We start from the raw sequence: 12,344 nt of genomic DNA, 5'->3' as shown, positions 1-12,344 counted from the left end.
GAAGGTCAAGATGGCGACGAAAATTTATCTGTACGGATTTGAACATCTACCTAATTTCACAATCCTCTTGCTTCGTATGCATAAATACACTGGTGATTGAAGTTAAAACATTTGGAACATTCAATTTTGTCAACTGGCGTTTATTTGACTTGTCAGATGAATAGGATTCTTGAAGATTTGCAATTAAAGGCAAAAGAGAGCTAGAACATCATCAGGTAAAGGTACATATTTTTTAGTTGGTTTGTGTTTTACGCTCCTATTAAGTCGATTTACTCCTCAAAACTTAAGGTAAATTTTGTGTCTGTTGTGTTTTTTGATAGTTGACTTTCAAGCCTTTGTCCTGCTTTGTCAGCAAGCTGCTGAAATTCATGTTTAAATATAGTAACAATAGGTACTGTAGTAGGGAAAGATAAAATTCAAATATAATATACCTTTTCAAAAGTTAGATGGATTTCAGTAACACTTCATTACTTATTTTTAATTCATACACCACATGAGGTTTTATTCTTTTAACTGGAATAACCCAATTATTTTACTTCCTTTTGGCCGAGCTCCTCTAATCCGATACATACAATTATACAAACCAGGCATAGTTAATCGAGATAATTGATAATCGGCTGTCATCAATAAGTAATTGATGGATTAGATATTGATTATCCGATATAATCGATCAGACCTTCAAAAGATCTAAGTATCAGATCAACAATTATTTAATTCCAAGGTATCGATTATTTATTGATTGAACCCAGATGGCTGTAACCCATAAAATTGATCATCGATTTCCAGACGGTGTCAATCGAACAACTTCGAACAAAAATCGCAATCGAACGTAATCGAACGCGATCGAACAATTGCGATTCGATTGTCGAACGTAATCGAATCTCAATCGAACGGCCGATTCCTGGGTAATATTCGATTGTATTCGATTGCGTTTGAGTAAGGTTAGATTGGTTCGATTGATAGTTGAACTATGTTCGATTGTCATTTGCATTCGAATAATCTTTGATTTCGTTCGATTAGGATTATGTTTGATGAGTTTGATTAAATTAAATTGGATCACTCCTTTAGGGCTTTTTAGCGGGCGACCGAGTGCTTAAGTACCGTACCAAAGTGAATAAAATCTAATATAATTGAATCAATCGAATACCATCGAACGTAATCGAAGCAATCGAACAGCAAACCCTGGGTAATATTCGATTGCGATTCGATTACGTTCGACAATCGAATTGCAATTATTCGATTGAGTTCAATTGATTCGGCGTTTGATTCGTTCGATTGACACCGTCTGGCGATTTAAATAGTTGTTTGGAAGGGATGATCTATTGAATTTAACAAATTACTCCAGCCTGTCAAACGGTATAAATATCTTGCACCTAGGTCCAGGCAGGCGGTTCGTTATCGAACCATCAAACTTTGTCGAACAAAATTGAACGATAGCTCGATTATCGAACCCGATAGCTACATATCGAACTTTACGAAAATTTCTTGATAAGTTCGATTTAGTTCGATGAGTGTTCGTTGTTCGATCGATGAAAGTTCGATATGGTTCAATGATTGTTTCGGATTGATTCTACTTTCCTTTACCTTACAGAAAATTACGAGGTTGTTTAATCAAAACACAGGCACCGTATGCTTCACTCATTATTGCTCATTTGAAATAATGCTTGACAAATCGACAAAAAACTTTGTTATATACAACAAATTGGCAAATTAATAGTCCTTTCGATAAAGTTTAATTTCTTAAAAATCAAACTTTTAATCAAACTCTATATTTTTAATCATTTGAGTATTATTTGATTAAAGTTCAGAGCCTCTGTCAGCTTTGTTGCTGTAAATATTCAAACGCTGTTCATTTTATAAAAAGAAGCTAATTTCTGAACTTTTTCACAGAAATCTCTCCGTAATATATCGCTGCAAAACAAACCGGCCGTCTGCAAAAATACAAGAGTCGTGCAGCCCTGATTAAAGTTTGACAACCAAACTTATATTCAGTTATCGATTAAAACAAGGGACATAAAAGTACTGAAATTTGTAAAGAAACCGTATGTAGCGGGTGGGCACTTGATTTTAATTGTTCTCTTTAATGACACGTGGTCCACGCAATGTTTACCTTTTACTACTTTTATGTCCCTTTAAAATCTATAATTGATAGCTATTTCTATATTCACAATTTTTAACCTCAATTAGCTATCGATACAATCGATGCGATCGATTAGTTATCAAAATGTCCTCGATAATTAATAAATTAAATGATATCTAATCCGTTAATTAGTTATTGCTCACAGCCTATTATCAATTAACTACGCCTGGTACAAACTTTTGATTAACGTTGTTTAGGAAAAGAAGACGTCTATTGAATAACAGATTACTCCAGCATAAATAACTCCAGACATCATAATTAATCAAAACAATGAAACTGTGTACTTTAAATTGAACTTTGTCCAACTTAATCAAACTTTGTTGTCCAAATTAATGGAACAGAATCTTTTGCTGAATTTGTCAAACATTTCTTGTTGACGAACTTTGTCAAACAGGTTTTTTTGTTGAATATGTTGAAGGTTTTGATAAACGTAACGTTATGTTGAATCTAGACATAATTAATGGAATAGTTTGATTACCAAACCTTGTCAAACTTAATTAAACAACAAAAAATCACAAACTTTTCAAAAGTGGTTAAAATTGTGAGTAATTAGTTGTTCAATAGAACAATATGATATAATGAAATTTTTTATCATTTCATTAACAGGACTCTACAAAGTGATGTTTACAGAACAGAAATTTGGATGATCTTGCAAAAAGAAGAACAAAACCTCCATCATTGAACAAATAACGTAAAGGTAAGAACACATACTATAAAATTTAACAATAAATTGAGGTTTGTAATAACAACATTATGAATTGCTACATTTGAAATGATGCAGTAAAAATTGTGAAAAATCTATAGGAAAGTATAATATGGAACTTACTAAGATTTGTATAAAAATTATGAAAGTAATAAAAATAAATAACCTCTATGAAAGATAATCTATACAGTCCTTTGTGAAATATAAATATGAAAGGACCAGTAAATTAAAATGGACTATTTAAAAAGGGTTGAGTGAATCAGAGTGAATAAAAAATGATAAATAATTGGACTAAAATGAAATTTTATGGTCTCTTTTAAAATTATAGACCAAACTTACTGCTGTAATTCAGGCTTTTTGTTCATACACTATTGATATTAAACCACCTATATAATCCTGGTAAAAACAGTAGGAAAGTGCTTATTTTGTTAACAACTAATTATATTATTAAGAATATTGACTAAAATTCTGATTTGTTCATGTAATAAAGAGGTATTACATTGAAAACCAACGAGAACATGATACATTTTGGATGAAAAAGAGCTTACTAGAATGAATTAAAAAATATTTGCCAGTCCTATTCAAGATTTAGATTAAACTTGTCTTCTAGCTTTTTGATCAGTGACAAAACATTGCGCACCACCAAGTAGTCCTTATCATCTGTTGGTCTTAACAAGTAAGTGCTATCAGATTTGATAGTATCCATCTCCATGGTTCTGAGTTTTTCTTTAGAATCATCCCAAAGAAGAGTCAATTTGATCTGGATTTGAGCTACTAAGTCTTTCAAGTCCTCTTTGTTATCCTTCAACTTGCAAGCCTCGTATTGATTTGCTAGAGTATCATTTCCAAAGAGTGATGTCAAAATGGACTTTGTTGTTATTTTCTGTCTTCGCAATTGTAACACTTCCCTTTTTTTGTTTCTGCTGCCTGTGAAAAAAGAGGAAACAGTATAAGCATCTGAAAATTTTTGAGTGTAATGTTGAAAAAATAAATACATCTTTTTTTTTCAAGAAATTCAAAATCTAGCCAAATATAAATTATAACAACAACTAGTACATAAATTGTACTTACTACTCTCACTATCCCCGAACAAAGATTTTGATGGTTTTGGTACTTGAGGTGTAGCTATAAGCATAAAAAAGAAACTTCAATAATTATTAAGACAAAGTTATGAATGATATCAAATATTATCTCAAATTATAAACTTTTATTACTCACATGTAGTCATGATGGGCTTTGACGAAGGCGTTTTTGGTATGTCATTGACTTTGGAGTATGGTGCTATTAAAAAATAATGATTATAATTATTATGAATCGATTATAAGAGATAATAGAAGAGCCCTTTTGAATTTCAACCGATATTGATTATCTTTATTGGCTTACCTGGCATCAAAGGACTCTGGATATTAAGACCATTGAATAGAGTAGAAGGTGTTTTGTCCAAAATTGATGTATCCACTGACTTGTATTCTAAATAGTTATCATAAAAAGCAATCTTCTCAATATTCAAGCTTTACAGCCCCATTAAGATTTTACAACAGTAAAATTTATTTTGTGTGTGTTGTATGTTGTTTGATCTGATCCAAAAAAAACTTTTTTTCAATAGAATAATGATGTGAAATATTTTGAAATTAATTCTTACCAAAAAGTGAAGTGTTGAAATTCATGAGTTCGTTTTCTCCTTGCATTGCTTCCTCGACATTGTTTGTTGTGCCTGAAAAATTCAAAAAAACTTTTAAATTCCTTGAAAGTTTGAAGAACGTGGGACAGATTTTATTATGTCAGATTATGTCCATTTTTTTGGCTGATATCAGCAGAATTGTTTTTAGTCAGTCTCACCGTCATCTTCAGCAATCATCGTTATATCAAAATTGTTGTGTTCACTTTTGTCAAATCTATCCTCTCCGTCTTCATGTTCCTTGGCAATTTCTTCATCACTTTCTTCAGAACACTCTTCTTCGTCACTTTCTTCATAACACACTTCTTCATCACTTTCTTCAAAACTGTCTTCTTCATCACTCTCTTCAGAACTGTCTTCTTCTCCTTCTTTCGAACTGTCTTTGTTGATTTTAACTGGTTCTATCTCTGGTTCTATGGATTAAGAAACTTCATGTTAAATATTCAAATTGCAACTATCATTCAACATTCAACACCTGACATTGGAAAAGTTTGTCTTTCAAGGTACCCTCAAGGAAAATATTTTTATAAAGAAAGTAAAGTGGAACCTAAAGAAAGACATTAAAATTAGGCATAAAAATTACCATCAAACACAATTGTCACTTTCCGCAATCTTGAAATTGACCCAATGTTGTATAATTTCCCTTCATCATTCATTACTTTATCTGCTGGTACCATGTCGGGTTTCTCTTTAAGTAAATCATTCCATTTATCTGAAGAAAAATTAAACAGATTAGTGCCAACAGTCCTGTAAAATAAAGGCTGTTTCAGATGAAGAAATATTTTTCGTTGGTAAAAAATTTTAAAGTAGATTGAGGAAATTCCTGGCTGGGGCTAAACTTTTCATTAGGCTAATTTTCTTTTGTCCAGGGGTCGGTACTAAAATCTCGGACAAATAAATATATAGAAATTGTCAAAAACAATGGTTTTTATTTCGTATAAGTAGAAGTGAGATATTAGTAGTACTTGCCTTGTAATTTGGTAACTTCATTTTTTATCGTCGATGACCTGAAGTGAGCTAGCGGGAGGCTCAAAGGCTTAAGGTCGTGTAAGGTAATTCCATCATTGGTTTCCGTCCATATTTCTTTAACCTCCAAGAAATCAGCGATCCTTTGTAGATGACCCTGCCAAGTTCTTGGGTGCTTTTTAATGAATGAAAAAGGAACCAGAGTAGAGGGTAGTGGGTCCAATTGATCGCCTGATTTTGAACATGCTGATTTTGATTTCTTTCTTCTTTTTACCAGGTTTTTTTGATCTGCATAATCATCACGGACTTGCATCCTGACGAAGGCGTTATCCAAGACATTCTCTGGATGGTGGTTTGATGTCCAAGTTGCTGCATGCTTCAAAAATTTGAACATTTGTTCTTCCTCTTCAACATTTGCTGATGGTAAACTCATTATTCGAAACTGATGGCAGCCCTCGATGAGTTCGTGCATGTACTGGCCGTGAAATTTTCTTGTCGTTCGTTTTTTGATCGTATCGAATGCCTCTTTGATGTAAATGATGTGCATGAAGACGAGGTTGTACAAACGAAAAATCAACTGAGGTGATCGCTCTCTGGAATACATGATATCCTGGATCTCACAAAGGCTTCTCAAGATTTTGAAAAAGCAGTCTTCGATCTTACCGTTCTTTAGTGTAATCGTGAGCTCATTGAGAGCATTACGGTAATCTCGAGCTCGCTTCAGTTGAGACCCTCTCCAAATAGCTGTCAACGTGTTGTCAAAGGTGCGTTTTTTCCTCTTATTCAAATGCCTTGGAATTTGGTCCAACAAGTTTTCCGTGTGACCTTTGAGAGCATGCATAGGATCCAGAGGTAGAACTTCATAATTGTATAAACCTGCCTCGGTCATCGACTTATGATTGGACCCGGCCAACAGTGCAGGGACTCTTTGTGTGCCTTTCATCTCCTCAGCAAGAATTTTTCTCAAATGTTCAACCTTGTTTTGTGAAACAAACTCGACCTTCCTCTGATTAAGATCTGATATTATTTTATCTTTTTGCAGGTGGTCAGCATAATGAGCAGCGCCTTCTCTTTGAAGTTCCCGACCAACAGTCGTTGCAAACAACTCTCTGCATTTGTCATCCAGTGATGTGGTTTTACTATACAGCACATGTTGTAAATCATCTCCTCTGTTACCATCCAATTGGCAAAACCAGCAAAAGAATCGTCCTCCCTTTTGGTGACCTGCCTCTAGCTGGCAAGCTGGGGCATCGCCTAGTGAAAGATTTTATTGTACTTATTTATGTATTACTTGTGACCATTTCAAATAAAAAATAACTTAGAAAAATGTTCTTCAAAACCTTTTAAAAAAGCGTGTGTTTGACGCAAAACAGAGGGGTAATAAAGCTGAATTTTAGGAAAAAATTGTCTTAAATACCACCACCCCCTTTTTTCAAGGAAAATGAAACTCCACCACACATTCTTAGTTGGATCGAAAAAAAGCACTTACCCTTGAATAACCTCATTCTGTCCGCAATTTCTACGCCACGATGCTTCATTGGTTTATCGTGCATTTTCTTGATATCTTGAAGGCGTATCGGGCTATACATCAGCTGTTGGTCATTACTAGGGCAACGTGCGAGAATGTACATTTCCGGGGTCTCCACAATGTCAGCAATATCAACCAAAAGGCCTAGTAATAATAAGACAATCATGGTCGTATACACCTTTCCCATTTTTTTTCGACCTCTCCAATTTGAAACGAGAACTTGATACTATTTATTGAAGCTTTTGGTGAAGCCAACAAATCCTACCAAAGTTGCGCGGCCTTGAGCGACCCGCCTGGTTTTTACACAAATGACAGATTGAAACTAAAATTTACCGCTTAATTTCGAAAAATATATCACTCGAAAACAAAGGAATTGCTAGATTCAATCCGTCATCAAAAATACGGCGCATATTTTAAGGCTTCAATTTTTCTTGCCTGAGAAAGGTTAGAGATTGACCTCTAGCCCTTCGGGCTTGAAACTCAATGGTAAGGACTCTATTTAAATTTCGTGCCGATGAATAGGATCTAGCATTTTTATTGTTTTCGGTGCGCGAGATCAAAAAAAGTAGGCGGCAAACGCTATTTCACATCTCTCAAACTGGCGAAATTGCATATTTTAGTCACGTGACTTTGGTAGGATATCCTTCCAAACCTAGGCTTCACTTTTCGATAAAAGCCGCAAATCTAGCCCTTCTGGGCTTTTAACTTAGATCTTTTTTTGTTGAAAAGGCTCTAAATAATGCAAGCATGAGCAGGATCTTTGGAAATCCGATTAAAATCGTCAAAATTTCTCGCCCGAGCTTCAAATTTCGAAAAAAGAGGAAATAAGCTTAAATTAAATGAAGTAGGTACATTGGGCCTTTATCGAAAAGTGAAGCAAAGTTTTGGTAGGATTTCCACGGACAACAAGCCAATTTCATGGTTTGAAGAGATGCGAAATAGCGTTGCCGCCTAATTTTTTGATCTCGGGCTCCGAACACAATTAAAATGCTAGTTCCTAATCCATCGGCAAATTCGAAATTTAAAAGTTAATTTTTTGCTTTACTTAAAGCTAAATGTAGATATAAGCCCCTCGGATTCCGATTTTAAGCGCAAGTTATAAGTCAATTCCGATGATAAGCCCATGCTCACTCTCCTAAATTCTCTCCTGTCACCAATGAAAGGTGCGAACTAGGTCAATTTGTTTTTTTAAAATGAGCAAATGCACAAATTTAATAAGTTTCGCTCCGATATTTGGTCATTTTAGCGAAAATTTTGAAGGGGCGACGCAATTTTCCCTCGATATTTTATCACCCGACTAAAACTTTTACCCGATTTTTTATCCCCGACCAAAACTTTTGCCCAATTTTTTAAACCCCAATTAAAATTGAAATCTAAATTTTTCACACCTTTATTAACCAAAATTAGGGGAATTACAAGATGAAGTGAAGGAAATTTAATGGAAATTGGGTGAAATGACTAAATGAAAGGTCTGACGAATTTGAAATTTGGTTGGGGGAAAGTGACGAAAATGCCTTTATAGGTGACGAAATTTTTTCCCGAATAAATAAAACTCCAATATTTTTTCCCCCGATAAGTTAAAGGATTATAGTCGGTGAAGTTAATGTTCGAAGAGCTAGAAGCGAATTTTAACCTTTCTGAGGCAAGAAAAAGTGAAGCCAAATAGTAAAGGCCGTATTTCTAAGACGTATCGAATGTAGGAGATTCTTTTATTTCGAGTGGTATATTTTTGTTTGATTTGTGTAAAAACCAGTCGAGCCGCTCAAGGAGATTGACTTCTAGCCCTTCGGGATTATACTTCATTGCGTACAACTGTCAATGCACAAAATGGATATCAGACCCCTTAGTATCCGAAAGTCAAAAAAAGATCCAATAAGTCTAGAAATGAAAAAAATGACGACAGGAGTTTTTTTTCGTTGATTGATTAGATCGGTCGAAATGTTTCAGTTACAAATAAAAAAGATGTGACGGTGTAAACGGGTCAAAATCTAAGGACAATAAATGGAAACGGTGAGAAAATGAAAGGAGCATAAAAGTAAACAGAGTCAGTTGGTGGAATATCAACAATTATGTTCTCAATGGCTATGTTTCATGTGGTAATATCTTACAATGCCAGACATTAAATACCACTTTTGTACTAGGAAAACAGAAGTGATATTAAATGTCCGGCATTATAGGATATTACCACATAAACCATAGTCATGAAATTCATAATTTTTTTATTTAATGACTTTCAACATGATACAAATAAAAATTGATCGCAAGAAATAATTCAAAATGACTAAAGAATAAATTGGTAAAGAACAGAACATAAGTATTACGCAGTAAAAGAAACTACTACTTGATTAATTTAGAGTGAACTCATCCTACAATTAGCGAATCCTTCCAAAAGCCAAATACAATGAAAAACTTAATTTGAATATAGGTAATTATGGGTGTATCCTTACCATTAGAATTTGCTGCATACTCATCATCTGTGTAAAACAAAGCTTCGTCGTACAACACGTGAACTAGTACCAAAAAATGCGACGCATTCGAGACACAGGAGGTATCATGCCAGCAAGCAAACGAGCGTGTTCGGTGTAGATTTTTAAGATAAGAAGCATCTTTAGTGTCGTCCAGCTTTTCTTTCAATCTCACCTCCAATTCGAATTTTAAATTTTCCATCGTCATTTCGTCATAATACAAGTCTGGTTTCACCCTCATATAATTGGAATGTTTCGCCAGCAGCTTTTCTCTGATATCATCCAAGACAAACTTCCGACCTGAAAAAAGTATCTAAAATATACTTTCTTGGCTTTGGGACTACTCTAATAGCAGTACTCCAGGTGTTTAAATTTAGCATGATAAATGAAAGAGAGATAAAGAGAGAGACTTCTTTTCAAAGGAGACACTAATTCACCTCCGATAGATCTGTATAAATAGATAAGTACCTGAGATTTCAATTACTTCCGTTGTAACCACACCATCTTTGATTATTAGGCGTTCGTATTGTTGTGGAACGATCATTTCACCAGCCTTGTATTCTCCCTGAGCGTTGAAAAGATGGGGAAAAAAGTTCTATAGGCAAAACGCTTATATATTTGATAATTCCCTTAGCATGGGGTTAAGGGTTAAAGAAGGTTAAAAGAAGGTTTAAATATTTTAAAACATGTAACTCCTTTTCATAACAAACTAAAACTCACAGATTCAATATAAGAACGCATCCGATTTTGAATTTGTTCACTCGATTCATCTGAGGGCACTGCTATGTTTGTATCAAGTATCCTGAAACATTAGAAGAAAATAATTTTCTATAATGTCAATGTCAGACAATACCTCATCCTTAGAAATGTCTAAATTTGATAATATTTCAACAGTTTTGAGTCTGATGATGATGATGATGATGATGATGATGATGATGATGATGATGATGATGATGATGATGAATTATCCCCACACAGGTTTATTTAGTCCACAAATGTTATATCTATCACCTTTAAAAGTAAAAGAAGTTTCTGTAGAATATGTGTTTGCACCAAAAGTCACTGTATGTTCCACCAAATAGATCAAAGTTCAAACAATCACTAGCCAAAAGCTTTACAGTAACAAGACATAAAAAAATGAGGAAAACATACTTTCTCTTTGCCCGTCTGAACCTTGGACCACTATTTAAGGCTTTTTCAAATTGGCTCATGTCAATGTCAGATTGGTCCAAAATAGCTTCCATGATTTGTCCACGATGTCCAGGCACTTTATTGGTGATGCGGTGTTTCAAGTTATAGTCTTCAGCAAGCTTTTTGTAATTGATTGTTGTTCTTGGAGGAAAACTTTTAACCTGAAAAGGCAAAAAAAAACATTTTTGAAGATTACAGAAAATCTATAACAGTGAAAATTGAATTATATCAAAAAATGTGAACTGTAATATCCGGAAAGAGTGAAATACTGAGCATATACCTTATCAAATACTTTTTCATCGAATACATAGTTAGCAATGTTTCCAGCATGATTCAACACGGAACGTTTTTTTTGTTTGGTTGTTCTGTCCAAGCAACTTTGATAGGTCTCGTGTGACGTTAGTTTGCGATTTTCATCATGGGTCGCATACGATGTCCGTGTACCAAGAACTCTACAAAGAGAATAACAAAGATTTCTTCAAAATTTATTGTTAACTTCAAAGGATAACAAAACACTGGCATGATAAAAATTAATAGTTTAATAAACATATTGGTATTTCTTAGCCAACACTTGGTATCCTCTTTTTCAAGTAATCAGATACCCTGTTAATAATCAGGATGAGAAAAGTATACCTTGTCACAATGGTTTCATTATTCTGCTTTTGAATGTCTTTAACAACTTCTTTGATAATGGTTTTGCGAGTCTTGAAAAAAGAAAAAAGTTGAATATTAAAAAAAATAATTTCTTTCTGAAAACAAAAACTTATAATAGCTAAAGCCTTTGCCTTTTTTGGAAGTTTCATTCATATTTTAGCTGTAGTTTGCATTCACAACAAGTCTTTTTCTAGGTCTAATCTAAGCCTGTGAGATTTTTTTTCCTTAAATAACATTGGAAGGTTGAACAACTGGCAATTGATTACCTTAAAGAAAAAAATGTGAAATAAAAGTCTGGCAAAGTTTTTTTTGGTAGGAATTCAATTTTGCGAATGGACGAAATGAATTGAAAATTGACAGATCTTTTCTAAACAATTATGACAGGAACTTTTCAGATTTTTGGCCAAGTCCATAAAATTTCTTCCTTTAAGGTATTTGGATATTTTGAACTGAAATATTTACTTCAAAATTCTGACAAACAAATACAATTATAACTGCTCCATTTAAAATATACCTCTCCTTTCGTTTTCTGTCCCTTACAAACTCTGTACTGGCTATCAAAGGTGGTACCATAATCTTTCCTGTACTTGGAATTCAGCTGCTTCACAATCTTACTGGTTTCTGTCTGTATTTCCTCCTTTGAGGGCCTAAAAAGACCAGCTTCTTCGGCTCTTGCCCTTACAGCCGCACTCTTAATGGGAAAGGTTCTCAGCGCAGATCTCAATACGTCATCTTGTATACAGCCTTGTTTGCAATTGAAGATTGTATGCCTTTTCTTTTTCCCATCACAAAGCTTATCCCACTCCAAAACACTAAACTTTTCTAAAACTATAGCTTTATCAGCAGCTGATTTTCTTCCAAGATCAAATACTTTCTGTTTGATGTTGACAAAGTTTCTACGATATTTGTTAATATCAATCTCTGATCCGAACATTGAGTTAAATCTGCAATAACAAAAAAAAATCAAAATTTAACACATTTCAAAAATAAAAATAATTTTTGGGTCATAGATAGAAAAA

The 12,344-nt window shown here is 34.0% G+C and overlaps 2 protein-coding genes across 2 annotated transcripts; both read right to left on the bottom strand.

Moving 5' to 3' along the window:
- Window positions 1–3,143: 3,143 nt before the first annotated feature.
- LOC136800682 (DNA ligase 1-like) lies at window positions 3,144–5,214 on the bottom strand. The gene is made up of 7 exons (XM_067057337.1): window positions 5,105–5,214; window positions 4,683–4,934; window positions 4,486–4,557; window positions 4,227–4,313; window positions 4,062–4,124; window positions 3,915–3,968; window positions 3,144–3,770 (listed from the first exon to the last, which is right to left on the bottom strand). Exons 1-7 carry the CDS (start codon window positions 5,196–5,198, stop codon window positions 3,421–3,423), a joined length of 972 nt encoding a protein of 323 aa, XP_066913438.1. The 5' UTR covers window positions 5,199–5,214; the 3' UTR covers window positions 3,144–3,420.
- Window positions 5,215–5,476: 262 nt separating this feature from the next.
- On the bottom strand, window positions 5,477–12,344 carry LOC136800795 (uncharacterized). The gene is made up of 8 exons (XM_067057452.1): window positions 11,305–12,344; window positions 10,952–11,123; window positions 10,633–10,832; window positions 10,201–10,282; window positions 9,949–10,045; window positions 9,463–9,780; window positions 6,977–7,159; window positions 5,477–6,741 (listed from the first exon to the last, which is right to left on the bottom strand). Exons 1-8 carry the CDS (start codon window positions 11,472–11,474, stop codon window positions 5,477–5,479), a joined length of 2,487 nt encoding a protein of 828 aa, XP_066913553.1. The 5' UTR covers window positions 11,475–12,344.

Source organism: Clytia hemisphaerica, unplaced genomic scaffold, assembly GCF_902728285.1.
Source record: "Clytia hemisphaerica strain Z4C2 unplaced genomic scaffold, Clytia hemisphaerica genome assembly, whole genome shotgun sequence".
Lineage (NCBI taxonomy): Eukaryota > Metazoa > Cnidaria > Hydrozoa > Leptothecata > Clytiidae > Clytia > Clytia hemisphaerica.
This window is presented reverse-complemented; position numbering and strand designations above follow the sequence as displayed.